General features: G+C 47.1%; 11 protein-coding genes across 11 annotated transcripts; 6 read left to right on the top strand and 5 right to left on the bottom strand.

Moving 5' to 3' along the window:
- The first annotated feature begins 362 nt into the window (after positions 1 to 362).
- Positions 363 to 2,092, top strand: V1513DRAFT_439983 (uncharacterized protein). The gene is made up of 2 exons (XM_066897289.1): positions 363 to 625; positions 693 to 2,092. The coding sequence occupies exons 1-2, from the start codon at positions 601 to 603 to the stop codon at positions 1,781 to 1,783; spliced, it is 1,116 nt and encodes a 371-aa protein (XP_066755092.1). The 5' UTR covers positions 363 to 600; the 3' UTR covers positions 1,784 to 2,092.
- A 1,147-nt stretch (positions 2,093 to 3,239) lies between these two features.
- On the bottom strand, positions 3,240 to 4,187 carry V1513DRAFT_423796 (HNH endonuclease-domain-containing protein; the record flags this gene model as incomplete). Its single annotated transcript, XM_066896056.1, has 2 exons — positions 3,240 to 3,883; positions 3,941 to 4,187. 2 exons carry the CDS (start codon positions 4,185 to 4,187, stop codon positions 3,240 to 3,242), a joined length of 891 nt encoding a protein of 296 aa, XP_066755091.1.
- A 972-nt stretch (positions 4,188 to 5,159) lies between these two features.
- On the top strand, positions 5,160 to 6,793 carry V1513DRAFT_439979 (mitochondrial carrier domain-containing protein). Its single transcript, XM_066897288.1, has one exon. The coding sequence runs from the start codon at positions 5,461 to 5,463 to the stop codon at positions 6,538 to 6,540; it is 1,080 nt and encodes a 359-aa protein (XP_066755090.1). The 5' UTR covers positions 5,160 to 5,460; the 3' UTR covers positions 6,541 to 6,793.
- On the bottom strand, positions 6,710 to 7,640 carry V1513DRAFT_275926 (uncharacterized protein). Its single transcript, XM_066894561.1, has 2 exons — positions 7,126 to 7,640; positions 6,710 to 7,064 (listed from the first exon to the last, which is right to left on the bottom strand). The coding sequence occupies exons 1-2, from the start codon at positions 7,565 to 7,567 to the stop codon at positions 6,880 to 6,882; spliced, it is 627 nt and encodes a 208-aa protein (XP_066755089.1). The 5' UTR covers positions 7,568 to 7,640; the 3' UTR covers positions 6,710 to 6,879.
- A 1,089-nt stretch (positions 7,641 to 8,729) lies between these two features.
- V1513DRAFT_423793 (uncharacterized protein) lies at positions 8,730 to 12,369 on the top strand (the record flags this gene model as incomplete). Its single annotated transcript, XM_066896055.1, has 7 exons — positions 8,730 to 8,758; positions 8,784 to 8,868; positions 8,934 to 9,035; positions 9,088 to 9,138; positions 9,191 to 9,331; positions 9,387 to 12,164; positions 12,217 to 12,369. The coding sequence occupies 7 exons, from the start codon at positions 8,730 to 8,732 to the stop codon at positions 12,367 to 12,369; spliced, it is 3,339 nt and encodes a 1,112-aa protein (XP_066755088.1).
- Positions 12,370 to 12,575: 206 nt separating this feature from the next.
- On the bottom strand, positions 12,576 to 13,439 carry V1513DRAFT_477954 (cytochrome oxidase complex assembly protein 1-domain-containing protein). The gene is made up of 2 exons (XM_066900257.1): positions 13,150 to 13,439; positions 12,576 to 13,098 (listed from the first exon to the last, which is right to left on the bottom strand). The coding sequence occupies exons 1-2, from the start codon at positions 13,370 to 13,372 to the stop codon at positions 12,662 to 12,664; spliced, it is 660 nt and encodes a 219-aa protein (XP_066755087.1). The 5' UTR covers positions 13,373 to 13,439; the 3' UTR covers positions 12,576 to 12,661.
- Positions 13,440 to 13,554: 115 nt separating this feature from the next.
- Positions 13,555 to 14,846, top strand: V1513DRAFT_439967 (mitochondrial 54S ribosomal protein uL3m). The gene is made up of 3 exons (XM_066897287.1): positions 13,555 to 14,415; positions 14,468 to 14,559; positions 14,611 to 14,846. Exons 1-3 carry the CDS (start codon positions 13,610 to 13,612, stop codon positions 14,682 to 14,684), a joined length of 972 nt encoding a protein of 323 aa, XP_066755086.1. The 5' UTR covers positions 13,555 to 13,609; the 3' UTR covers positions 14,685 to 14,846.
- V1513DRAFT_439966 (uncharacterized protein) lies at positions 14,707 to 16,513 on the bottom strand. Its single transcript, XM_066897286.1, has one exon. The coding sequence runs from the start codon at positions 16,318 to 16,320 to the stop codon at positions 14,941 to 14,943; it is 1,380 nt and encodes a 459-aa protein (XP_066755085.1). The 5' UTR covers positions 16,321 to 16,513; the 3' UTR covers positions 14,707 to 14,940.
- Positions 16,514 to 17,427: 914 nt separating this feature from the next.
- Positions 17,428 to 20,331, top strand: V1513DRAFT_439963 (uncharacterized protein). The gene is made up of 3 exons (XM_066897285.1): positions 17,428 to 17,691; positions 17,782 to 18,068; positions 18,123 to 20,331. The coding sequence occupies exons 2-3, from the start codon at positions 17,884 to 17,886 to the stop codon at positions 20,056 to 20,058; spliced, it is 2,121 nt and encodes a 706-aa protein (XP_066755084.1). The 5' UTR covers positions 17,428 to 17,691; positions 17,782 to 17,883; the 3' UTR covers positions 20,059 to 20,331.
- Positions 20,332 to 20,902: 571 nt separating this feature from the next.
- On the top strand, positions 20,903 to 25,430 carry V1513DRAFT_483487 (CRM1 C terminal-domain-containing protein). Its single transcript, XM_066900421.1, has 10 exons — positions 20,903 to 21,256; positions 21,426 to 21,455; positions 21,543 to 21,615; positions 21,723 to 21,794; positions 21,908 to 22,014; positions 22,077 to 22,575; positions 22,626 to 22,723; positions 22,772 to 23,345; positions 23,403 to 23,869; positions 23,920 to 25,430. Exons 1-10 carry the CDS (start codon positions 21,167 to 21,169, stop codon positions 25,150 to 25,152), a joined length of 3,243 nt encoding a protein of 1,080 aa, XP_066755083.1. The 5' UTR covers positions 20,903 to 21,166; the 3' UTR covers positions 25,153 to 25,430.
- On the bottom strand, positions 25,413 to 27,064 carry V1513DRAFT_439954 (RlpA-like double-psi beta-barrel-protein domain-containing protein-containing protein). The gene has a single exon (XM_066897284.1). The coding sequence runs from the start codon at positions 26,790 to 26,792 to the stop codon at positions 25,821 to 25,823; it is 972 nt and encodes a 323-aa protein (XP_066755082.1). The 5' UTR covers positions 26,793 to 27,064; the 3' UTR covers positions 25,413 to 25,820.
- Positions 27,065 to 27,265: the final 201 nt, after the last annotated feature.

The raw sequence follows: 27,265 nt of genomic DNA, 5'->3' as shown, positions 1-27,265 counted from the left end.
TTGGTGCAGACATGGAGTTAAAATAGGTAAAAATGGTGCCTGATACTGACAAAAGTTCCTGCGCAATTCCAGCGTGCGTCTGGGTGGAGGCACGCCGACTGCCTACAACAAGAGCGTTCAATTTAAGGCTTCTGTTAATTGATTTCAAGTCTTTTAGTTAGTAGAATTATCCGAAATACTTGTTTAAGACTACTATTAAATCGTAATAGGTTTACCCGGCATCGTGCGGCTGACTGCAAATAGCGTCGCTAAACTAAACTTTGATTGTGCGTGGGTCGTCGCCGATTGCCGAATACGGTTCAGTTTTTTTTAGTAGCGGCAGTGAAGTTACATCATAAGAGCTAATTATTGCCTAAATACAGCTAGCGCAATTAAAGATGCCACCCTGTGTCCGGATTGCATCGCTACAACTGACTATCCGACGCTCCTAACGCTTCACAATTCCCCATCCTCCCTCACCAACTAAACACTCTGCCTCTCATCAACATGCAGTAACTTCTGGTGTCTACTTAGCTCCTTAACCAATCTCCTCCAATTATTGCTCATCTTGTCGGCTTTCTCTGTCTAAAACCAATCCATTGTGTTGGCACTTGTGCCGGCATGGCTGCTTTCACAAACCAAACTAGTGAGTTCTGCTATCTTTCCATTCTTGCTTTATGGAATTGTTCGTTCCTTGCTAACGCAAAATGCAGCCTCATCAACGGTCCTTTCAAGCTTCTCCTCGAGCTCTCTGTCCACCATTCCCATATCCTCGACAAGCTCATCTACAGAGTCTACCACCTCTAGTAGTTTCTCCTCCTCTGAATCCACACAATCCTCATCCTCTTCGACAACCAGTTTCGACTTAACGACATCGACCTACACATCACAAAACCAAATTGTTACCGTCACCGTAACACGGACGTCCGACGTCAACAATAATGGCAGTCCCACGTCTTCCACCGACGGCGTGGTGTCTTCGACCTCCATCTCCGCAAGTTCATCTTCTACCCCCACTATTGCGGGCTCACAATCTCACTCATCCTCGTCGTCGTTATCAACGGGTGGAAAAATAGGCGTAGGCATTGGTGTTCCTGTCGCTGTCATTGGTCTCGCGTGTTTACTACTCCTATTGTTCTTCCGCCACAGGAGAAAAGCTCGTGCTCGCGCTGCGCGTCTACAGGAAGTACAAGACTATGGATTCAATCCTAACGACCCATCAGGTCCATATCATGGTGGCGATGATGCCGGTGTAAGCGGCAACAAAGGATTTGGCATGTCGGAAGTCGATGGAGCTGGCGCAGGTACGTTGGCAAGCGGGTACAGAGGTTGGGGACCAGATTCACCGAATCCCAGCGGTGGTAGTAACAATCATACGTCGAGCGTTGCCACAAAGTCACCTTCTGCTCCTAGTGCAGCCGGACTGTCGCCCGTGGCGAGAGCTCCCCAGCACGCGCCTACAGACTCTGACACGTCCGCATTCGATTTGCCGCCGCCAATACCCCCTATGGCCCCGCGACGGATGCAGGCGAGAAATAGTCAGCAGTTTGTGGGATCAGCGGCTGCTCATGCGAGAAGCAGTTCGTTCCCACAGCTGAACCCGTCGCAGACGAGTGGCAGTGTTGCTAGCTCAGCTAGTGGCACATCAGGCACGAATGGTAATGGCAATGGTAATGGCAACGGCCACGGTACTGCGGACCATCCCGACCGATATAGCCCTCCACCAGTATTACGGAACGTTGCGGCTATAAGGACAATGAAAGTCGAAAGCGGGCAGAATACCGGCATATCTGCTAATTTTTGATTGTCTTTCTGTGTTCATAATTGTTTAATTTTTCCGTTTTCTTGACGCGTTGTATGATCCATCAGGTTTGGCTGATTCATAGGGTTACGGTATAAGTTTGTGTTTTGCGTCATTTTTAATCTAATGATGTGTTTCTGTTTTCGACATCTGTATCGCTCCTGGTTTCACATATATTGAAGTGTTCTATATTTGCATTTGTTATATCTGTCGTAATTAGGCATATACTTTTGGCATTTTTGTACAACAGACCTAGCTCATTAATGTATTGCTTTGTTGAGATCGATACTTAATTAATACTCTTGCTATCGCACTCACTCTATGTTTGGGGCTTAGGCATAGTCGTCACTGGTATGCCAAGCCGACCGCGCCGCCGATGGTGTGGCGTCTAGCTAAATGATAGACGCGCCTTGTAACTTGCCCCCATGCCTTGCATTACATGAGATGGGGCAAACAGCGGAGTCAACGACGAATCTATTCAAGCGAAATAATATAGGATGACTGATTAGGGGCGTCAGTTAATGCATATATCTGCGTATTTTCTATCCGTATCCGTATCCATGTCGGATATCAATGGATATATCCCTGATCCGTTGCATCTATGCCGATCTCTATGTATAAAATAAACGGCTACAACAAAACGACGAGTTTTTGCGGACGTGTCGCAAAATAATTGTAAGCCCCATAACATACCCTTCTTGTCTGAATTACACAAGTTCGCACTCTGGATCCCGAACTTGCATACCAACAATTTTGCACAAGCCCGAAAGAATTGCCGATACTCTTCAAGCGTTCCTTATCACGAGCCTGCTTTCTTGACAGTTTACATTCTCTTGCGTACCTCGTTTGTAATTCTGATATGAAAACCTGCAGTGTCATAAATGACGGACAAACCAAAGACGTGACCCACATCATCGTCAACTAGACCATTCGGCATCATGAACATGCATAATTTTCAGACGAACATAATAAATAAACAAATCATGACTATATTTCAAACCTTTGGTAACAGGACAGTATGGGCAATGCTAGCCTGGACAGCAGTACGGCTTCAGCACATTTTTTAGCCACGAAGTTGGAAGCTCAGGAGGAAAGAGCTTGCTATTGACTGACTCTCAGTATATCAGGTGATCCTCTCACATTCTAAGTAAATTTGCAAGAACGCAATTTGCTATTATTAGCCAGAAACCAATCCTTTTTACGGTCAGCCTAACTGAATGCCGCCCTATGAATAGTATTAACGCAAACAGTAGATCGTTCTCACCCCAATTCCTGATAGCATGAAGTATCCTAGAATTAAATATAACGAGACCTTGCGAATGCAGGATTACTGCGAATTTCACCAACATGCTTATTCCTGACAATGATCGGAATGATATGAGGGGTACTCAACTTTTTCTCGTGCTACCTCGACTAAGACGCGATTCACAAAGATTCGATCTCGCGCTGACGCAAGGTCCTAGGCCAGCGATAACCCGCCTAATCGTGCGAATAGTTCTGCTTCCATCCTTTTTATTGCATCCGGCCCGTTGCGGATCTCCCCAACCATATCACTTCCCGGTGGGAAGTCCGTCTCAAAAACTGGCTCCCCAGCTCCTCTCATGTTGGCCAGCACTGCTTGACGGAAGTGCCACTGAAGGAGTTCATCCCTTCCACTATTCTCATTGCTAGGATTTCGACAAACAGGGTTAAGTACCCGGCCACCTACATTGAAAATGTCGTCCCTGAAAGCAATTATCCTATAATTGTCATCTGGATTGATGGCAATACTAAAGTTGTTAAACTTTTCATGTATATGGGATAGCATAAGTAAGCCGTTCTGACATGAGTTGATACCCGTATCACGCGTACCCTCTCTATTTGTAATCCACCGAGAATAATTGTTCCTGATGAACCATTCTTCGCCAGAGAGTGGGAAGATATGTGCAGCATGGTAGCTAGACCAATCATGCAAAGCAATAAGCCTATCAGGGTTGGCGACGCCAGTAATCACGCACTTCCTATCTCGCTCACGAACCCGTTGTCGAAAGGCTTCATCTCTGCCAGAGACGGTTTGTGACAGTATTCGGGTTATGCACAACTCATTTGTGATGAATATTCTGCCTGTTTCAATATCAGTAACCACAAAACACACAGGCTCAGGGAAAATAAACATATTACCTTGGGGAGAATCCGGCTTTATGTCGTACTTGCCAGGTCGGAGAGGCTCGTCAGTTGGCCTGAGCGGTATGTCGATACCTCGCAAATATACCTCATATGGATGGGCGGAAACAATGAGTATTCCAAGCGCAAAAAGAAACGTCCTCTCTGTAATAGATGGAGTCAACATCAGTCCACCAAGCGCTCTATCAGGACTTGATATGTCGTAAAAATGGACATCTCGACCTAAAGATCTATCGGCAGCCATGACGGCGCACTTGGTAAGACTAGAACAGCTCTGAGGGTAAAATGATGGAACAGATAGCTTTTAAATCCACGATTCTCGTTCCTGTCACGCTAGCACACGTCAGTTGAGGTTTACCTAACCCTTGCATAAATGCACATATGTCGTGGTTAATCTACCCGGTGGCTTTGACTACTCCCAGACGAGCTACTCGATGACGGTGAGTTCAAGCGCAACGAATTGAACATTTTTAGAGCAGTCTGCTTGGTTACCAACTGTTGCCACCAACACGAGCTTGCCTTGTTTGATGCAGAGACAAGCAGCTGTTGTCGCGATGTGAGCTACCCGTGTTAAGGTTGACGCTAGTCTATATAAGGGTTAGCGTTAATGCCTAAAAAGGACTTAGTAAACTTTACAAGTTTTGTACCGTAAGCGAACTTTGGGAGTTAGATTAAGGGACACCTGATCAAGCTCCACAATGGAAGTCACATGCAGTATTAATTGCTGCCTGGGTGTCAAGATTAGATACTAACCACTCGATTTAATCGATAATAGAAGGATTTACTACTAAAGTGATTCAGAACTAGCATTCGTCATAGAAATTGTTTCAATAATACGGTTTTTCATTAGTTCAACTAAAGGAGCTATAACAAATGAAAAAATTGAAAAAATCAAAACAGTTAACAACTTTACCTGCAATTCCAGCGTGATCTCCCACGGAAGTACTAAGCAGGCCATCGCCCAAAGAAGTTGGCATGGTGACTGCCATCAGTGCCTGCTCATAATCCAAACTATGATCAACTTATTTAGGACTACAGTCCTCGAATCCATGATACATTAATAATAAGTTCCAAGCCGCTAAACCCCCCACTTGAGAGGCAGTCTCGGCGTAACCGTTGAAATTCTCTGAGCCCGACATCCGACACCAAAAGTCGGCGCGCCCGACCAACAAGCTTTTGGGACTGAATACCCCATCACAACCAAAATTCTGCGACGGTTGTGTCAACGCGGAAACGTTGGAACATTGTCGCCATTATTTGGCCTACCGCACGATTTCCACTTTATCATCACAAGACGATAGCTCGGCAGAATTATTTTTCTTTTGCGAAAATCGACAATTGAAGTGTATATTGAAAATTGCTGGCGGGTTCTCTTTTGGGGTCCTGGTCCGACCATTGCTCGGGATACAGCTCATCAAGGTGCGACTAGCAGCACATTGGCCTCTATGAATCGCGATTGTCAACGGTAGCAATATTAATATCACAATATATACGGGCTACCTGCATATACACACACAATGGCGACAAGTTCACCTTCGGAAGAGCAATTGAGTCCGAATGTGCAAGCGTCTCGACCGGAAATAAACACCACATTCACTATAACAGCTGCCAGTTCCGATCACGAGCTACCGTCGACATGGCAGCGTGAATATAATACCGCTGTCTCTGCGGGATTATCGTCGCTCGTCTCGACATTTGTCGGGTTTCCATTTGATAGCATCAAGACGCGCATGCAAGCATACCGGTTCCAGTCCGTGCTGGACTGCGTCATGGTTACAAAGAAAACTGAGGGAATTGAAGGATTTTTCAGAGGTGTTGGGGCGCCGATGATTTCAGTAACAATTGTTCGAACTCTCAGTTTCTCGATATACGCGCAATGCAGGGCGACATATACCGACGCATTGAATCGGCTACTTGGGGAAGGATATATCGTCGATCCCTCAGGTCCAGTGCTATTAACGCCGGAGCAGAAGGCGACGCCTGGACCGAATTTACTGCGTGCTTTGCCAATGTACTTTATGTCGGGCTTTACCGCAGGCGGGTTTATCGCGCTGTTTTCCTGTCCGTTTGAATTTACAAAGCTGTCCACGCAGATCGAGCTCCTCATGGCGCGAGCTAAGCATGCGGCGATGCTAGACTCAAGCCATACGGCGCCAAAGTACGAGCCAAAGGGAACGCTCGAGTCTTTCAAGGATATCATACGCAAACGCGGAATCTTGGGGCTATACTCCGGCTTCCGATATCACTTTGCTCGCGACGCGTTGGGCACATCGCTTTATTTTAGCGTCTACGAATCATCCAAGCAACTCTTCAGCATGTACAATCCGCATGGGGGCCCACCGGGACCACTCGTCATCGCAATCTCTGGTGGCCTGTGTGGAATTTTCTCGTGGGCCGTGTTGTTCCCGCTGGACACTATGAAGTCTATAGTTCAACGTGACATTCTGACGCGGCCGCCTGGAACACCAATTAAAAAGCGTCCGTTTCAATTGTTTAACCCGCGGATGTACCGTGGACTGGGAGTGTCGATTGCGCGTACGGGACTTGTTAATATGACGTTCTTTTCGATATATGAGCAGTTGTATAAGAAGCTGTGACGTGTTGCATTCGACCTCATATCAGGCCAGGCCCTGATCGTTTTATTGTGCATTAAGCAAATGTTGGATATATTATCACATTGTTCCACTATATAGACTGCTCAGCTGCGCTTTGTATTTATCGTCTTAGTTTTTGCATTTTCTGGTGTGTGTCTGGTTGTGGGATGGATGTCATATAGAAGTGCTTGGTATGTTCACTTTTTAGCAATAAGGGCAGAGGTTAATTAATTAGCACAATTGAGGCCCTTCCAAGAAAACGTAAACTACTGTGTCACAAATGCTATAACCAAATTTCTCTTCTACAGAGAATGACAGTACAATCGTAAAGCGACTAACTCATTATACTACCGGTATTTCTCGATGTGGACTGGACGTCTGGTTTGATACTTGAATATTCCGCAATTCGCCCAATGTCATTTGGCGAAGATGCCGCGGAATCCGGTGTATCCGCATTTCTAGCCTGACGCGTAGTGATTTTGCTGCTGCAGCGTAATTATTTCGTAATGTTTCTCGTCTTTCGGCTACTATTGGAGATATCAGCAATCCATTTTACCCGTTAATGCCCTGAGAAAAAAGGGGGCATACATTCCAATCTAAGCTGATGAATTTGATCCTCTTTGGTCGTATTAAGTGTTCTCATCGTGATCGTAGCGTTGGCGTCATCATGCAAACTGCGCTGTTCGCGTCTACTCCGCTGGCGGGCAACGGACGATTGCGATCCAGGCGAATTTCGCAGCCGGGGAGACCGCCTGACAAGTGGGGAGAACGGAGGTGGAGCAAGGCCAGCGTCTTTCTTACCATCTACCGCACGATAGTCAGGCGACTGTGTTCCAGGCACGATAGATGTTCGTTTAATTGAGTTCTGTGGTAGTGCCGGCACATTTTGTTGCCCAGAGGGTCCTGAATTGTTTGCGTCGGCTGCAATTGATGCGTCTTCAACTTGTGATGATGTATTGGACTGTTGTGTCTGGGACTGAGAAATTGCCTGGTGTTTGGTGGCGCGCTGACGGCGTCGTAGTGCTTGCATGGTGATGACACTGAGGTGGTTAGTGATGGAATGACAACAGCAACATCAGTCGTGAATCAGGGTTGGTGCGGCGCGTTTACGTTTTATGTACAATTAGTTGCCGGGACAACAACAAAGCGAGCCGCACTTGTCTTGTGGCGCACAAAATCCTCGTGTGGGGGCAACGGTCTCGGATTGGCCGACAGAGTGTGGCTGGAATGACACGAGCTCCTCGTACGGAACAGCAAAGCGGATGAAACACGAGGAACCCATCGCATTTGCGCCGTGCTAGTTGCATGTGCCAGCCTAGCCAGCAGCATCCCGCAGTGACTAGACAAGCATCTCTGAAGGGTCCTTTCTAGCAGTTGTAACATCAATTAATCTCTGGTGAGTGTTGATAATCAATTATGGCGGTAATAGCACTAACCGCGCTATCATCCAGAGCCATCGTTCGCTGTTCATACATTAGCAAAAACAGGACTCGTGCAAGCATCGACCACCTGTACATCAACCAGTTCGCCTGACCAGTGACCGCCCCGCCTGTGACCACACGACCGACCTCTGTACTTTTACTGAGCCAGATCAGTTAATACAGTCTGAGTCTGCCTCTGCCGTTTCCCCCCTTCTAGCTATGACGTCGCCGAATTATATTTGACCTCTAAGAATTCTGTGTCATAACCACTGTTACTACGCTTTGCTGCTGTCCCGACCTTTATTGGCCAACCACATACCGATATTGAATTCAGGTGACCAGCAAATATCCCTGGATCGCGGTAAGTTTGCAATTGACGACGCGTGCGTGCAATTGAAAGGGCGTGCCAATTGCCATTAGTTTTGCGCAAACGCATGTAGTGGTGGCATGGTACTGACGCTACTGTTCATAGCATCAGAATCCATAGTATCCAAACCTTGCCTTCACTCCCTTAACCCATCGGGGTAACCTGCCTATACACATGGTACACGTCGGTCCCGCATCATTCACTTGCCCCGCTGTCGTTTGAGTTACTAAGTCATTTCAACGACCGCCGACTATCGGCACCGCAACCCAATAATCGGCCATTTAATATATCAATCTAACCGCAACTCCGCAATTAATACTTAATTTGCTTTTTTAACACCAATATAAATATTTTCAGCAGTCGGGGGGTTTGGATAACATTTAGCTACTTTCTCCACCACCGCAATGTATTTATCATCATCTGATCCCATCATGTATAAGGACTAATTCATGATACAGGAAATTCGGCAAGTATTTGGCCAAGCGCCAGCTTGAGCTACCGGAATATTCGAACTACTTTATCAATTACAAGGCTCTAAAAAAGGTATATGAAAATCCCCTCAGTTGGATTGATGATCTTTGACCGAAAATGCTAACATTGTGCTACAGCTAATAAAATCGCTCGGATACGACCCCGAAAATAAAAGCGCCCGCCCGACGAATATCGAAACCACATTGCAAGCACATAAAGTCACATTCTTTTTCAGATTGGTATGCTCTATGTTGCCAGTGGATTAATGAACTAAGCTTATCTCTACGTCAGGAGCGAGAACTCGAGAAAGTGAACGCGTTTTACTTGCAGAAAGAAGCTGAAGTGCGACTCAATTCTGTGTCATTATATGTTTTCGTGATCTAACTGCGTGTAGTTAAAATTGCGCTTGGCATCATTGTTGGAGAAGAAAAAAACTGCAAAGTCGAAATTAGGTGCCGTATTGAAGACTTCAGCCACCTTTATAGCATTATATGAAGGGTTCTATCGATTCAGACGAGATCTTGATAAGTTGGAAGTAAGTTTCGCAAGTCGGTTGTTGTCGTTTTGAAATGCTGCTGACACTTTTGTAGCAATTTGTCGAGTTAAATGCAACTGGATTTTCAAAAGTCCTCAAGAAATGGGATAAAAGATCAAAATCGCAAACAAAAGAACTTTATCTGTCGACAGCAGTCGAGGTACAACCAGTATTCCATCGTGAAGAAATTGCCGAGCTCTCGGATTTAGCGACGACAAGTCTTTTGGAATTAGAGGCATGGGCGGATGGCGAAGATATCAGCTTTGATCATAAACTCGCTGATGCGTCACAAATAGAACGAACAAACGAAGAACTCGATTCAGAATTTTTACGGAACATCTCCCGCGAATCAGAATCTTCCATACAGGAGTGGATCACGAGATTGCAGCAGTCATTAGATGCTCATGAGCGAATTACGAGAATATTTATACAGTCTATATCTGGTGACGCCTCGGATACAACGTTGCGCGCTGTGTACGCCACAGGTGCAGTCAATTTGTCCGCTAAGGATGACGTGAATGATAGGACAGTTTTGCACGAAGCTGCTATCGCTGGCAGAGATGTTGTATTGGACTTGTTGATTTCGCACCCTGACATAATGGCATTCGATGCTTCTGCGACTGACATATATGGCCGGACCCCGCTACATTATGCATGCATTCACGGACGAAAGAAAATGATTAAACCTTTACTGGAATCAGGTGCCCCGATCGATGCGCTGGATCAGGATAATTTTACGGCTCTGCTTTTCGCGATTTCCCAAGAGCATGCGTCATGTGTCGAAGAACTTTTATCGCGTAATGTGCGAGTTGATCCGGCTAGTGAACAAGATTACATCCCTCTTGACATGGCTTGCCAGAAAGGACTGTATAGTATCACAGAAATGCTCCTGAAGTCAAAAGCTGCTATTATTGCTGATGCAGAGGGCTTATATCCTCAACACTTAATTGCACAGGCAGGGCACTTTAAGCTAATTCCGTTATTAAAGGACCACGGTGCAGACATCAACATGGTCGACAAGCTGAATGGGTGGATAGCCCTCTTTTACGCTGCTAGCGAGGGGCACGTGGAAACTGTGAAGGCACTACTCGAGGCCGGTGCAGATCTCACGTTCGTGGACAAGAAGACTTTATCTCCTCTTTATTATGCCGCTTGGGAAGGACATCTCGATTGCATGCGTCTGTTGCTTGAAGCGGATGGCTCTCAGGGATCGATTCTGGCGGGGCCTGCTGCTCCTACTACCACATCGAGTTTTGCAATTAATAGCCGCGCTACCGTGCAGTCTATTGAAGAGATGCCACAGATTGCGAGTGTGGTGGATTTGGAAATGGCGGACGTTGATGCCATTCCAGATTTGTCGCTCCCTCCTCCAATCTTGCCTCTACGACGATATGGCCACAATTTTTTGGACAATAAGACTTTTGTCGAGATAGTCTTTGATACGCCATCTTCTCCAACTTACCGGGCGACGACTACACGATCAGCCCGTCGGTCATCGTCCTCTGCATCATCATCTAATGCGAGCCTCGCGCAGCCACAACAGACTACGCCACCTCTGCACCCCCCCGTCAAGTTCTACTCCAATATACCTGCTGCAAAGCTCACCGTCTCATCAAAGCTGCTTGATGTTATTCCTCGGAGTTTACTTCTTCCCTTGGCAGATGATTCCCGAACGTTGTCATTCCAGATCGACAGTCTAGACGAGTTTACTATAGATTTTGAAGTCTTCCCAACATTTGGATCGCGTATCATTGCTAAAACCAACGCGCTGTCGCATATTTTCAAGACTCCCACTGGTAGTGGACAGTGCACGCTGCCATTATTTGATCTCCGGTTGCAGGTCATTGGAGACTTGACGTTCAAATTTAACGTGATCAAACCTTACCAAGGTGTTCCACTGGAAATCACAAATTTTGACGTCTACTGGAAGAGTACAAGTCAAGTGGAATCTATCGCGCCTACGGCGCCGTCATCGCTCTCGTCTGTGATCGGTACGGAGTCTGGTCCAAGTGGTGTTTCGAGCAGCTTGCCGTCCACCTTTTCGTTATCGCCAAATGGGGGAATGGCATCTCAACCTGGTCCATTTAGTGGCCATTATCTTCAGCAGACGCAGGTTCATGCGTTTGTAACTGCGTCCTCACTATCGGGATGCTATGCTCGTGTCTTCGTTCAGTTAACAAAGGATAACGTTCCTGTTGTATACCCGTGCTGGACTCTAGAGGTCGAAGGAATTGGTATCCCGCTGTGCAATATTACGTACACTCAATTTTTGTCTCTTGGAGCATGCGATCCCGCGACACCGAAATATAGGGATAAAGTCCGTTCCGCGACCCGCGCGTCGCTTGCGTTCGAGGCGTTGTACTTGTCGTATCTATCCCTCGCCGATGCACTTGCACTATTGCCATTGGAAGTCAACCTTGATTTGTGTATCATATACCCAACCGATGTCGAGAAGCAGCACCTCAATGTCACAGCCGTAATGCCGGACTTCAACACCCATGTTGACGCCATCCTTAGCGTCGTGTTTGACCACGCTCGGAAAATCCGACAAAAGACATCTTCCGCGTCATCATCGAGTACGAACCGAAACCGGTCTTTGATTTTCAGCTCGCATCATCCGACCGTCTGCACAGTCCTGAACTGGAAGCAGCCTAATTATCCTGTGTTTTTCTGCGTGAATTTGACTGAGACGGCGAACGAATTGAGGTTCACCAGTGCGCATGATATGCCAGTGGAAGGCGTGGAAGATCGACGGTGTAGCTCGTTGCGGGAGGCGACGACTTTTGCAAGTAATAATAACTTGATGGGTTTAATTTGCGCGGCGCGATTGTTGGTACGTCCCATCACTTGTGCATCGAAAGTAATTGAATGCTGACGTGGTCTAGAATATTGTGCCGGCGCTTATTGAAAGTATAAGAGTGTCGGGTCTCGTTCTCGTTGCGCAGAATAGCAAATTCGATAGATACACCGGTGGTCCAGGGATTGACGGCGTCCGCGACGATCAGGTACTTGAGTTCAACGAGACCATTGATATGTAACGGTGTTGGCTTCGAAATTGTATATAGATTTGGGAAGTTACGCAAGCTAGAAGTGGTAGAGTAATGGATGCTTTTCGTTGTTTTTAATGCAGATATTTGAGCGGGAGTTGTCTCTGTCATTGTTTGCTACAATTATAATTGTTAAATGAAGGCCGATTTTGTATTAATACGGTTTTGTATGGTACGACTTCTTATGTGTCATGATGTAAAGAGATTTAAAGCAGTGTTCATTTCATCATTGTACAATTTTTCGCATCAGCTATTTACAGGGAATCCACACTACACGGCGCTCCTACTTTCCAAGCAACGAATCTCCCGCCTCGTCTTTTATCAATGGTCTCTCATCCTCAACCATCAGATCCACTCGTCTGCCATCATCGGCAACCAACTCCCATGCTACCATCTCAAATGGCTCTCCCTTTGAGCGTCTAAGACTTTTAAAATGCAGCGTAGCGGGCACATCCGCAGATCCGATGACTTTATAACTTAGATCAACGCTCCCGTGTAGGAAGTCGAGTGACCCAGATATCCAGGGGATCGCTTCCTTGAACCGGATGTTTGCGCCGAGCAGATCGCGCGCCGCGGGGGAACGGCGGACAGAATACAGTGTCGAGGAGACGATTGGAGACTGTTGACGTTCGTAGTTGAAGAAGCCGAGTGAAATGACTGCCATTACCGAGAAGAATATGCTGTAGTACATTAACAGCCGTGGTGTTCGCGACTGCACATCTGCTGGGTGTTAAGAGGAACTTTTGTAATGGAGAATGGACTTGGACGAACCTGGAAGATCTCTGTCAACTGTTACCTTGAACTTGGGCTTCTCGGGACTTTCGGTCGCTAGAGGAGAAACAGTGTCATTATTCCGATGTGTGGAAATATGGAATTGACGTTGCCGTGTAGCTGCAATCTCTATACTTCGTTGCCGAAGGCAATTGTGCACAGGGAATTGAATTCGCAAAGGAAACTGCCGCCGTAGTAACGGCATCCGATAAATCATCCACATATTGTATAATCAACTCTTCAAGAATTGCTTCTAGACCGCTACGTTGAATATAACGGTGATGGGATTGCGCACGAAAGCAGACCACAAAAAACGAAATAAATAATGCACAGCCACATCCGGCCAACGCCACAACACCATCGCAACCACAACCCGAAAAGTTGGTTTTTTTTTCTTCCGTCTTGAGTCTCAAGGTGGAGGTCTATCAATCAATTGCGACGCAAACGCTCGGCGAACACGATGATAGTCAGCAGAGTTATGAGCACACAGCGGGGCGCGGTATTATCGTCTGCCCTGTTCATATCCTCGCGGAGGATATTCTCGACAATCACGTCGTCTCGGCGCGATCTTCCATCTCTCTCCGAATTCGTCTCCTCCTTCACAACTCACCACATCGAAGAGCCAGTCACTACGATATCGACCGAAGTGCACACAAACATCACGACTACAATCCCAATAGCACCAACTGGCTCTGGCCACCACCGCCTCAGACGGGCCGAACTCCCGCTGCCTGTCCTCTTCGACTCACCACAGTCCGCGCTGTCGAGGAAACAATTACCGAAACGAGCGGGCACTATCGCATTCAAACGTGGCATGATGTCAATTTTCGATGAAAACGGCGTGCGGATCCCTGTTACGATTCTCCAGATTGATCGGGCGCAGGTTACGTACATCAAGACCATCGACCAACACGGTTATTTCGCAGTGCAAGTGGGCGCGGGCGCGCGGCATGCAAAGAATGTCACAAAACCTATGTTGGGGCATTTCTCCAAAGCGTGTGTGGCACCGAAGAAGATTGTCGCAGAGTTTAGAGTTAGGGATGAGAGTGGGTTGTTACCGATCTCGCATGAGATAACGGCCCATCATTTTAAAGAAGGACAGTTTGTGGATATTTGGGCGCGGAGTAAAGGTAAAGGATTTTCCGGTGTCATGAAGCGGCACGGGTTTTCGGGTCTTCCTGCGTCACATGGTGTTTCGGTCTCGCACCGTTCGGCGGGTTCGACTGGTCAGAGTCAGGATCCGGGCCGAGTGTTGAAGGGCAAGAAGTGAGTGTTACATTGTACTCCAGGTGCCGGCCGGCGAAGCTAATGGTTATAGGATGGCTGGCCGTATGGGAGGTGACAATGTTACTGTTCAGAACGCGAAGGTTGTCAAGATATATCCGGAGTTCGGATTGGTCCTTGTGAAAGGTTAGTTTGCCGGTATTTCTTGCAAAGCATGTTTCTAATGAAAATTCATAGGTCCTGTACCGGGCCCTAAATACACAGCAGTGTCTATCCAAGATGCACTAAAGAAGCCTGACGTCGTCGAGTGACGGACTACGATTATGATTTAGAGTTGGTGTTTGTATTGTACAATTGTATATATGGTATCATTCACTATTTTAATGCCCAAAGTGCTAGTAAATCCGATATGGATCGTACCGCATAAGTTGTGCGATGGAAACAACATCGTAACATTAGCATGCTCAATAACGACATCAAAAACAATAAATCCCTTTTCCAAGTGATGAGCTTCGCGACGAATTACCAAAATAACTTTACGTCTATTGCTATTGCTCAGCAGAATATCTATTTCAGATCATCCGATTCATGTGCGAATCGCACTTGCTTCTTAGATTCCTCCGACGCAGCCTTCTCCTCATCGTCGCTATCACCAATAAAGAATGGATCCTTGTCCGGAGTAGGTTCAACTGCCGTCAACGGCTCCCATTTGCCTGAATTTCGAATCGGAGACGCAGGTGATTTTGTCGCCATGCTGCTGCGAGCTGGCAGCGGTGGCGAGGATGTATACAAGTCCTCATCGTCCTCCAAAAAAGGTTCGCGCGACGACACCTGTGTAGGTGACCGCGCCTTGTACAATCCGGGGTTCGCCAGAGGTCGGGTCGGTTTTGGTGGCGGCTTACTCGATGACTTTGCGTCGTCGACCAAATTCAGATCAGAAAAATTGCCGTCGAGCTCGGTGGGATCATTGTCATACGAACTTTGTCGTCCGATACGATAATTATACGATGCCGGTTGTGCGGTGGATGAATACGCACGTCCTGAGCCAGCGGTGGCGTAGTAATCCGTCCGCGTATCGTCGCCGTCCAGTTTCTTCTTGAAATTGGCGACCCACTCGTTTACTCTGGTCCTTGTCTCATTAAATCCCTGGACCAGGTTCTCCTTAATAATAGGTAAATCATCGTCAAAGAACGACCAATTCTTGTCACTGTCACCGTCGTAATAATCACTGTTGCCATATCCACTGTTCTGAGACCGTCTGTACCGCTGATCTGACCTCTTTTCGTACGATGAGGCACTGTCTCGTTGAGGCACCGCTTGAGATCGTCGCGATGATCTGGGCTGAGATCCGCCATTTAGTTCCGTGGCCAGTCGTCGGGCATATGCTTCATCTGCTTCTAACTGTGAGCTTTGATTGGGTTGCTGCTTCTGAGCCTTTGGACGAGCAGGTAGGTCGGGCTTGAACCCGGGATCTGACATGCTCAGTAGCGCGTTGAACGCAGGATGAATCTGGCCTCCACTCGCAATCAAGACGGCCTTGACGATGCTTTCATCGATATTCGGGAAAGCTTCTTGTAGAGTCTTCTGAGCCTCTGAAAAGGGCGAAAGAGGACGCGGCGGTCGAGCAGGTGGTGGCGTCTCGCTTTCTGTCTCAGCCATCTCGCTAGTTTGTGTCGCTCCAGATTGTGAAAGTGCAAAGTCCTTCACCGCAGTAGTCATGGAAGATGTCCGGTCAAGCTTCGGGGAGACCGGCACTTCGGGAGACGAATTCAGCACGTCCGTCATCTTTGGACGGTCAGAACGCGGCGAAGTCGGCATCGACGTGGCTGATGGCTCTGACATCAAATCTTCATCTTCGATCGCTCTGTCGCCGTTCTCGGGAACAATAGTATAATCCGGTAACGGATCCGGCGGAACTTCCTGGAGCCTTTCTTCAGCGGAGGACATTTGAATTATGAACGGGTAGGATAACAATATCTGAACGTTGGATCCGACGATGGGATACTCGTGGCAGGTGAAGATTGATATATCAGACCGGCGTGCACTCGTGTCACGTCTCTATCGCGAAAAAAATAATGGATTATAATCCTCGCCGTAGCGCTGTCGATATGACGAAGTCAAGATATTAGACGATTATGTGAGAGGAATGCATGGAAACGCAACAGGCGTAAAGCCGCGTAATACCGTCAACTAAGTTTAGCGATGAACGCGCGGCAGTTGTGGACTCAATTGAAATGATGTTGTTGGTCTCAGGGTACAGACGCGGCCAGTTTAGCAAAAGGGGGGTTTTGTACCTCTTCTACTTGATTCCCCGGATAGCTGAAGTTGACAAGTTATTGGCGGCATCAAAACACGCCGAATTCCGCGACCAGTCCGCTTTATGATTCTAAGGACAACTTGTAGGTATAAATATTGTTATGAATATATCGATCATCTAGATATTATGAATCGGCGTGGCAGCTGCAAGCTTTTAGTATTATGCAACTACACTATGATTTTCACGGAGGTTGTAATGAGTGTAACACATTGTGCTTGCAAACATCATCGGGTAGGATATATGGCCGAGCGATTCTTTGTACTTCTGCTCGCAGCATTAAGGAAGGGATATGGCGATGCTCCGCAAATATTGACGCGGCACATCTCCCGCACCAGCAGCCGTTTGACCTGAGTGGCCGTGAATGTGACGAATATGGACCTGTGGGAAGTTCGTTTACTTCTTCAGCGAAGTAGACATGCATTGAATTGATTGATCGTTGTATTAAGTATGTTGTATTGAAAGCTTTTCAACCAAAGTGATTTTTTCGCGTTTCCCAAAGTAGGGAAGTAACCCAGAGGACCAGCCATTCGTACTTATCAAAATGAAATGTGTGCCGCATCGCAATGCTATACAAATTCTTCACTATATCATACAACAGAGGGACCAAGCCAAGCAATGACAAGCTCAGGGGTATCCACTGCCGTTTGCTCGTGGCTTGCATAAATATATAGGCGCAGTAACTTAACGGTATAGTTAGTTACGATCTTCGGGGGCTTAAGATTGGTGCGGCAATCATCGGACAATTTCACCTTAACTTTCTGTCTGCTGCCGTGATCAGTGCTGCCTCGGGTGAAGCCCCCTTACTTTTTTTTCTCATCTCACCTCTATCTCTGTCTGAATATATTGCAATGCTGCTATCAGACTACTATTTTTTCCAATGCATTTTGAGATCCAATAGCGTAAAATCTGTCTAAGTAAGCACGGCGTTTGCTACACAGAATATAATTAAACACCGCAAAGCGATAAGACGCGTTTGGAACGCGTAGCTGTTTGGTATCTGGGTAAGGGTTCGCTGTTTGTTGTTTAGTTCGCGGCTCGAGCTCTCGGGAACGATAAACCTGCTTGCTCTCCCTGCTAATGATATCCCCAAGCAGTCTCCTCCACGAGTTCTCCTGCCCCGCTTCTTCTGCTCTCCTCTATTTTGACCGGGATCCACCCTTCTGTCGCAGGTGATCTTGCAGCGACGCGTCAGCATGTTAGCTTCCAGCCCTTCAAAGCGCGATGTCCTCCTTCGCAGGGCAACAACCACAATCTCCGCATCCGCAGCTTCCACTTCATCAGCTTCAAGTGCTCAAAGCAGCTGCTCTTCTAACAGTAACTCCAGTTTTTGCGAAAAGCCAGTTGGCTCACCAACTCTTCCGATTGCTCTCGGAGTCGCGTATGTTGATCTCAGCACATTCCGAGAGTGAAAAAGTGCTAATATACTCCATAGCATTCCGCTCACTTTCGCTATTATCGTCTTGTTTGTCCTGCATCGTCGCCACGTCCGTCGCCTCAAAAAAGAAGACCTTGTCGCCGCCCAAATCGACCTCAACCACGATGACTTTGACATGACTCCGCCTCGCAGTGTCCCTAGGAGCGGCCGGGAAAAGATCTATGGCAATGATTATCTCCTGCCGATAGGCAACGACCTCAGTCAGTCGCGTGTCTCACTCAATAGCCCCTACGACGTTATTCCACAGGAGGTTTCCAGGCTGCACGGAAACCGGAGCTACACAGCTCTTCCACGTGCTCCTGAGTCCGCAAAGTTACGCCGCAATACCACTTACTACCAGCAGGATTCGCCTTTCGATTTCCGAAACCAATTCAAAAGTGACAATGCTTCCGCCAAATCGCCTAGCAGACTGAGCACGATGACCTCCTCGACCCTCGACGTTAATGCGGCTCGAAACTTACCAAAATTGAGCATGGTCGAAGAGTCTTTTGAAATGCAGGAGATGTCGAAGCCACAGTCTGCCTTGGTCGACACCCCGTCGTCTGATGCGTCTGCGTCCTCGGATCCTATCGTTAAAGCTGTTTACAACGGATTTCATGAGCTTCCACAGGATGCCTCTTCGGCATCGGACCCCTCGTCTTCTCCGCCGGGCCTGTCACTTTCACCACCTGAATCTATCCACAGCTTGTCACCATCGCCTTTCCCAACACGCTCTGATTCTGTGAAGCGCCTCTCACAAAGATATCCAAGACGTCTTAGTACTGCACCTCCAGTCCCTTCCCGAGAGAGCAAGTTGCCTCCTGAAGATAGAGTCTCTTATTACGTGGATCCGTCTTCCTCTGAGAGTGGTACGGATAATGAATCAGACAGTGGCAGCGTGGAAAACTACCAGGAAACACTTCAGCCATCCACTCTTCAGTCGCCTGCTAACTCGGATGAGTTAATGAATACGACAGTCCCACATGCATTCAATTTCGCCCCTCCACAGGACAGCATATCGCAAGAAAATACTTTACGGCGTCAGCGCTCGCTCTCATCACCCGCAGATGCTGCAGAACGTGCTAGTCGTCTGCGTTCCTTCTATAAGGACTATTTCGACAAGCCTATGCCTAACGGACACGAGCCTGCTTTGCCAGTTCTAACACAGGACGATTCGGCGGTGGCATACGACAGCGCAGAGAGTGTCCCTGCTCCGCGTGTTGCGCCCAGTCCAAACATCGCATCGTCTCAAGCTGCTGCTGCTGGTCGCACTTTGAGACCAGGACCAGCGCCGAGACATCCGATTGGGTTGTACGATCATTTCGAGGGCGAGGTCCCGAGGTCGCTGTCATCTCAGTCTGGCAGACCGTTCGAAGAAGAGGTACAATATGGACGTGAACCACGGCCATATTTTGCATACAACAGCGGCTACTATACTCCACAATATCAACCACAGTACCACCCGTATATGCCACAGACGCAGCCAATGCCGCAACGCGCACAACCAAAACGATTACCGCCGCTCGAACCATTGTCGCCGCTACCGACTCCTCACCAGCTCAGAGAGGAAAGAATACTTGGTTCCCCGACATTATTTGCCCCGCCCCGTCGCCCAAGAGCAGGAACAGCTGGCAGTAGCGTGGGATCGTCCGGTGGAAGCCCGACCACGCCACAGCAACAGTGGACCGAGATGCAGCTCCGAACTCTGCCGACTCCATACATGCTCCGCAACTCGGCTTCATACTCTGGCCTTGAGTTTCTGCCTCCAAAGAAGTACTCGCCAAGTGGAGGCACAATTCCCGGTAGCCATGTCGACAATGTGTATCAGTACGGATATAATAATCAGCATATAGTAGATAACAGGCTCACTCAGCAGCTCCCCAGAGAATTAGTTCCGGTCGGCAGGGACGGCGTTGATTATAATTTGCGACCGCAGTGGAGTATGAGGGAGTAGCAAATCGAAACAGATGTGTGCACTCGATTTCTTGGTCGGATAATATGGGGCCATTACTGCCAGTGAACGGACCCAATATGTACTATTTGTATATTTTATCGAAAAAAATGCATATGGTGGATAGAAGTTAGTTTGGTTATTGCATTTGTATATTTATATTCGTCTTGCATTTGTACTTTTTTGGTTAATTTCTTTTGCTCGGTTGGCTGTAAAATGCTTTTACGATTTTTGGGAGTGTGTACTTATATTAATTAACTGCTAGTGCTGCATTTATCTTTTGCCGTGTCAATAATCGTAGTTTCCCTAATTGACACATACGCGTTGTTGTCGCCGGCATGTGAACAATCTAAACACAACAGAAATGTAACCAACCAACCCTAGGAAGCGCGGAGATTTCTCGACCGTCCGGGGTTAATCATGCGGCTCTTTGCTTAACTGAGCTATCCCGCTTCTGCCTATTTACTTGTTGCTTGGACTTGGATGTAGTTAAAGATCAATTTGTGGAAGTGGTTTATTCAAAGTTGAGTGTGGAAGGGGTTTTGCAAAATAGCATACGAACAAGTACGAACTGCTGCAATCATTTAATTCGCTACTGTTAAGGGCTACTAAGACCAAGAGTATTGATCTAGTTCTCTATTTTTGTCCCTGAGAGCAGAATATCGCCGAACATAGTCCGAAGTAGGTAATGGCGTAGTTGGTGATCCGTTTGCATCATGGCTGTGAATGGTATTTGACTTGAACCCGTGCTGTTAAGAGGCTGTCACTGCCGGATTAGGGGTATTGAAACAACCAGTATTTTAATACGTTGTAAATACAATTGAAGCAATATATTTATTATTATCAAGTAAACTTAACTGTTGTTCGTACTCGCTCGTACTCTGTTCGATAACCGATTAAAAAGGCGCGCTGGTATTCGCTTGCCAGCCCCTTCGCCTAACGCAATAATCATCCATTCCAATTTTCCCAGCACTCCAAAAGTCATTTGGCCCTTCCTCTATCTTCGACAACAGCCACCGACAGCAACGACTTTTTGTTCCGCAAACACGCAACACCGCCAAACAAACAACTTTCGGTGAATTAGTCCGCAAGCTTCCGACGCCGAGATCACATGGAGGCGATCCTCAATTTCGACCTCCCTGTCGACGTCGACTTGCTCGACAAGGTCGTCGACGCTTTCTACAAAGGTCCCGCGGATCAGGTATGCCAAACCCCCCACCCCTCGCGCCCGTCTCCAAATCCTTCCAGCCGACGGAAAATACGCGTGATTCACGAATGATTAAGGAGTCTACAGGCGCAGGGATCGAGTTTTGTCAAAATTTCGGCTAACGTTTTTGATCCACTGCTTTGCGGTGGGTTGTGGTTTATAGCAAAAAGCAGCACAACAGGTCTTGACACAGGTACGGCCCCCATTAGCAGATATTTGTATTATATTGTTTGCGCAAGGCAAGGACGACGACTGATTTCGTTTGTTTTTGTAACTGTAGTTCCAAGAACATCCTGATGCCTGGACACGTGTGGATCAAATCTTGCAAAAGTCGAATAACCCCCAGACCAAATGTAAGTCCAATTGTTGATTCTTCTTCGACGACGCGAATGGCGTTTTTGTTGGAGATGCGGATCTGGCGAAAACCGGGTTTGAGGGTCTAATGCTGTGTCTGGTATAGATATCGCTTTATCGATTTTGGATAAGCTTATCAAGACAAGATGGAAGGCGTTGCCGGTGGATCAACAGCAGGGTATGTGTCATTATTAACACCATCGCACCAGATTTTTCTCTGCGAAGATACGTTATGAATGAATTGCGATTATAGGTTTGTGAGACGGATGCTAATGACGATCGGTTTGGTAGGAATCCGAAACTTCGTGGTGACCATGTGCATTACCATGTCGAGCGACGAAGCCAAGTTTCGGAGCCAAAAGTCGCTGATCAACAAATGCAACTTGACTCTCGTTGAGGTACACTTTTTGAATTCCGAAATGTGCCTGAATCATTTGTTTTACTGATTTGAAATTGGTAGATTCTCAAGCAAGAATGGCCACATAACTGGCCGACGTTCATCCCCGAGATCGTGCAATCAAGTAGGAGTTCACTCAATGTATGTGAGAACAACATGAGCATCCTCAAACTTTTGTCCGAAGAGGTCTTTGATTTCTCAGCCGAGCAAATGACACAAGCAAAGGCCCGGAATTTGAAACAACAAATGTGTACGGAATTCTCAGAAATTCACAACCTCTGCTACGAAGTTCTTGAAAAAGCAAATCGGCCGTCGCTGATTATCGCAACGCTACAGTCGTTGTTGAGGTACCTCAATTGGATACCATACGGGTATATCTTCGAGACTGGAATCATCGAGTTGCTCCTCACGAGATTTTTGTCGCCGCCAGAGTTTAGAAATTTGACGTTAAAGTGTCTCACGGAGGTTTCTTCGCTTGCATCTCCCCAGTACGACAACCAGTTCTTGAGCTTGTTCTTGAGAACTATGGAGACTGTTAATGAGATCATTCCATTGAGCACAGGTAAGTACCCAGATACCTATACCTTCGATTTGGTGCTGATGTATTTCAAGATTTCCGACAATCATACGACTCCGTCGGCACGCGTGAGCAAGAATTCATCCAGAATCTTGCAATTTTCCTCACCACATTCCTCTCGCATCATTTAAAAGTACGAGTTGTTCATTGCTCCAAAGGCTGCATATTAACGTCGTTCTAGCTCATTGAGGCACAAGACAATAAGGATATTCTCGTCAACTCCCACCTGTTCCTGATCAAAATCTCCCAAATCGACGAACGCGAGGTCTTCAAAGGGTGCCTCGATTACTGGTCTCGACTTGTCCTCGAACTCTACGAAGAGGTTCAGCAACTTCCGCTTGCAGAAATGAATCCTCTCATGCAGCTCAACTTCGCTTCACCTGCCGGCGCATTTGCAAACGGGGGTGCGGCACATCCTGACGTTCTAGCAAACTACCCGTTACGGAAACACATGTACACCCAAGTTCTTTCCAGTTTGCGGTTAGTTATGATCGAGAAGATGGTGCGGCCGGAAGAAGTCCTAATTGTTGAAAATGACGAAGGCGAGATTGTGAGGGAGTTCGTGAAGGAGAGCGATACGATTACTTTGTACAAGAGCATGCGTGAGGTGTTGGTCTATCTTACCCATTTAGATGTCGTTGATACGGAGATCATTATGACCAATAAGTTGGCAAGACAGATTGATGGTAGCGAATGGTCATGGAATAATTTGAACACGTTATGTTGGGCTATTGGCTCGATTTCTGGCGCTATGAGTATGATTTTGTCAATTATGTTTTGTTCTTGGCTGAATGACTGCTAATGTGGTGTAGACGAGGAAATGGAGAAGCGATTTTTGGTGATGGTTATCAAGGATTTGCTCGGCTTAACGGAAATGAAGCGAGGGAAGGACAACAAGGCCGTCGTGGCCTCGAATATTATGTACATTGTCGGCCAGTATCCTCGATTTTTAAAAGCGCACTGGAAATTCTTGAAGACGGTCGTCAACAAGTTGTTTGAGTTCATGCACGAGACGCATGAAGGTGTGCAGGACATGGCGTGCGATACTTTCATCAAGATTGCCCAAAAGTGCAAGCGACATTTTGTTGCACAGCAGGCTAATGAGACGGAGCCCTTTATTGACGAGATTGTGAGGACCTTGGACAAGATTACGTCTGATTTGCAGCCGCAGCAGGTGCATACGTTTTATGAAGCCTGTGGATATATGATTTCTGCACAACCGGCGAAGAATATTCAGGAGAGACTGACTAGCGAATTAATGGCGATGCCTAACAGTGCTGTAAGTATATTCGATTAAAGGACTCAGATACATTCTGACGATGATTTTAGTGGGATGCGATTATTCAGCAGGCGGCGCAGAATGCGGAGATTCTTTCCGACACAAATACAATCAAGATAATTGCCAATATCATGAAGACTAATGTCGCGGCATGCACATCAATGGGCGCTTGCTTCTACCCGCAGCTCGTCCGGAATTATCTGGATATGCTTGGATTATATAAAGCTGTCAGCGAAATGATTTCAGAGTCGATTGCCGTGCAGGGAACGATTGCTACAAAGACCCCGCGGGTGCGGGGTCTGCGGACAGTTAAGAAGGAGATTTTAAAACTCATTGAGACGTATATGAGTAAAGCTGAAGATCTAGAGACAGTTAACAGTACAATGATTCCGCCGCTTTTGGAGGCTGTTCTTGGTGATTATAACAGAAACCTTCCCGATGCTCGAGATGCTGAGGTATTGAACTGCATGACTACGATTGTGAGCCGGTTAGAAGGTCTGATTACAGACAAGGTTGTTCTGATCCTGGAGAACGTGTTCGAGTGCACGCTGTCAATGATCAACAAGGATTTTACAGAGTACCCCGAGCACAGAGTCGAGTTTTTCAAGTTACTGCGGGCAATCAACGTACACTGCTTCCCAGCACTCCTCAAACTCCCCGGTCCAGTATTCGGCTATGTTGTGGACGCCTGTCTATGGGCCAGCAAGCACGATAATCGCGACGTCGAAGCTGCCGGTCTCAACATCTGCGTCGAGCTCATCAACAACATCTCTGAAAGCGATCCACAGATAGCGGACGCGTTCTACCAGACTTTCTTCATCCATATACTCAAGGACGTGTTCTTTGTGCTCACGGACGCGGACCACAAGGCGGGATTTAAAGTCCAGGCGTTCTTGCTCGCCCGCATGTTTGAGCTTGTGGGGACAAACAAGATTTCCGCGCCGTTGTATAAGCCGGATGAGGCGCCAGCTGGCACATCTAACGCTGATTTCTTGCGAGAATACTCGGCCAACATGCTGATGAACGCGTTCCCGCATCTACAGCGAGCACAGGTCGATAATTTCGTGATGGGGTTATTCAAGCTTACAGACAATCAAAACAAATTCAAGCTCAATCTGCGCGACTTTTTAGTGCAGATCAGGGAATACGGCGGTGACTCGACTGACTATTTGTACGAGGACGAACGCGAGTCTGAGATGCTTGCCAAGCAAAAAGCCGAGCGGGAGCGCGCGCTCAAGGTTGGCGGATTGATTAAGCCGTCCGAGATGGACGAGGACGTGTGACTTGAGGACCATGTTGTTGAGAAAAGAAATGTGAGTGTTGTCGAGACGGAGGATTGGACCGCCGGGTGGTGGTGCTGAAACACAGAGTACTGATGTATCAAAAACTGTATGACCATGGGATTCTTACTTTATATTACTACTACACTACACTACTACATACACACTATTACTACTACTACTACCATCACTATTTACGTTACTATCATTATTATTTTGTGACTGTTGTTGATTGTTATATAAACAGTAGCTTAATTTAAATTGCTCGATTTTTCTGCCAAGAACAAAAATTGAAGTAAAATTTGGAATTTGATGGAAGCGAACCCATTAAGCGATAACTTACGATAAATCTCAATTGAAAAGCAAAATGAATACAACAACTATATACATATATAAAATCAAGGTGAGATCAATACATATTTTGATATCTAAATAATATAATTGGTAGAACATAACTTATGAATCGCCCATGGTTCCCATAAATAACAAATCTATACATATAACAATCACAAGTAGTTATCCCAAGTAGTTATCCCAAGTATCAATCATTTGGTATCCCTTCATACACCGAGGTCATAAAGTCATAAATCTTTTGTCACATATATCCATCCCCAATACCCATAAACGCAAAGCTTTAAATCATAGTCAGGTTGACGGCTTCCTTCAAACAATTAGTCCCAGCTCCAGGTGATTGGAATCCTACCCTCAGACTCTTGACCGAGCTGGTCGAACGCGGACGGTGAAAAATCGAGGTCATATTCCGCACAACCCTCGCACGTGTCGACGACGGTGACGGTGACAGAACTTGTGTCGCGATATGCGGTGATGGTCTTGCCGCACAATGGATTCGTGTTCGGGTTGGCGTTCGAGTTGGCGTCCATGAGCACGTAAGACACGGCGACGATGTAGTCGGTGTCAGCGCTGGTGATGCCGCATGAGCCAAGGCCGGTAGCATAGAAAGTGCCATCGCCGGAGTAGGTGCCGGTGCCGGTGCTGTGGGTGCTGGTGCTGATGGAGATGCTGCTGGAGGTCGCTGGGGCGGCGGAAGTCGTAGGCTGAACGTACGTGCTGGTCGCAGTTGTGGTGGGCTCGACATAGACCGACGAAGTAGACGTGGTGGGCTCGACATAGACCGACGAAGTAGACGTGGTGGGCTCAACATAGACCGACGAAGTAGACGTTGTGAGCTCGATAGAAGTAGACGAGGTTGGCTCGACAGAAGTAGAGGTGGTTAGCTGCGGTTCGACATACGATGAAGAGGTGGTAGACTCGACAGAAGTGGAGGAAGGAGTTGGCGTAGGCTGGATAGTCGAGGAGGTAGTGGTGGTAGTAACCGCAGGAGTCGAGGAAGTAGATGACACAGTGGTGGAGGTGGAGCTATCGCTGAGGATAGACGACGAGACTATATCCTGCTGGTAAACGACCGCAGAGGTAGGTGCGACAGAGGGCACGGACGTGCTCATAGTAGAGGAAAAAACCGGCGAAGGGTTGGCGGTAGCGTAGACGACGACAGTTTGAACGACGGTAAGGGTCTGGACATAGTCTACATTCTCAATGACGGTAACCCATGTAACAGCACGCTTATCGAATGGGGCAGCAAGGGCCGCAGAGGCCAAAGTAAGGAGCGTTAAAAAAGATCTCATTTTGAACTGAATTGAGACGGAACTAGAGACTTTAAAGAAAGATAGCGGTAGGAGATGATTTCGAAAGGAAAGAACTGGCAGACTTGTGCTTCTGCCGGAGCCGAGAAATCGAAAGAGCAAAGAAAAAGGAAGGAAGGAAAGAACGGAAAGGCCCCGAGGAGTGGACTGCGTAAGAAAACAGTAAAAACGAAAGAGAAACAAATAGGGAGGAAAGCGACTACAGGGAAGAAAGGAACAAACTGGGCGGGAAGTCTCTTATTAATGGTGTTTTGTGTATCAATTAATATGGGACCTGGAAGCGGCTTAGCTCGCACGTCAGCCATGTATGTATGCATGCAATTAGATAGATATGCAAGGGCAGGTACGCGTGTTTGACGTGGCATCCACGCGTAAAACACGTGTAGCCCCTTGAAATTAGAGTTTCATAACTGCATATGCCGTAAACTAGTGTAACTTGACACTTGTACGGTTGT

This window comes from Lipomyces chichibuensis, assembly GCF_038497645.1.
Source record: "Lipomyces chichibuensis strain CBS 12929 unplaced genomic scaffold V1513scaffold_6, whole genome shotgun sequence".
Taxonomy (NCBI): Eukaryota; Fungi; Ascomycota; class Lipomycetes; order Lipomycetales; family Lipomycetaceae; genus Lipomyces; species Lipomyces chichibuensis.
The sequence above is the reverse complement of the archived record's forward strand: the minus strand, read 5'-3'. Positions and strand labels throughout refer to the sequence as shown.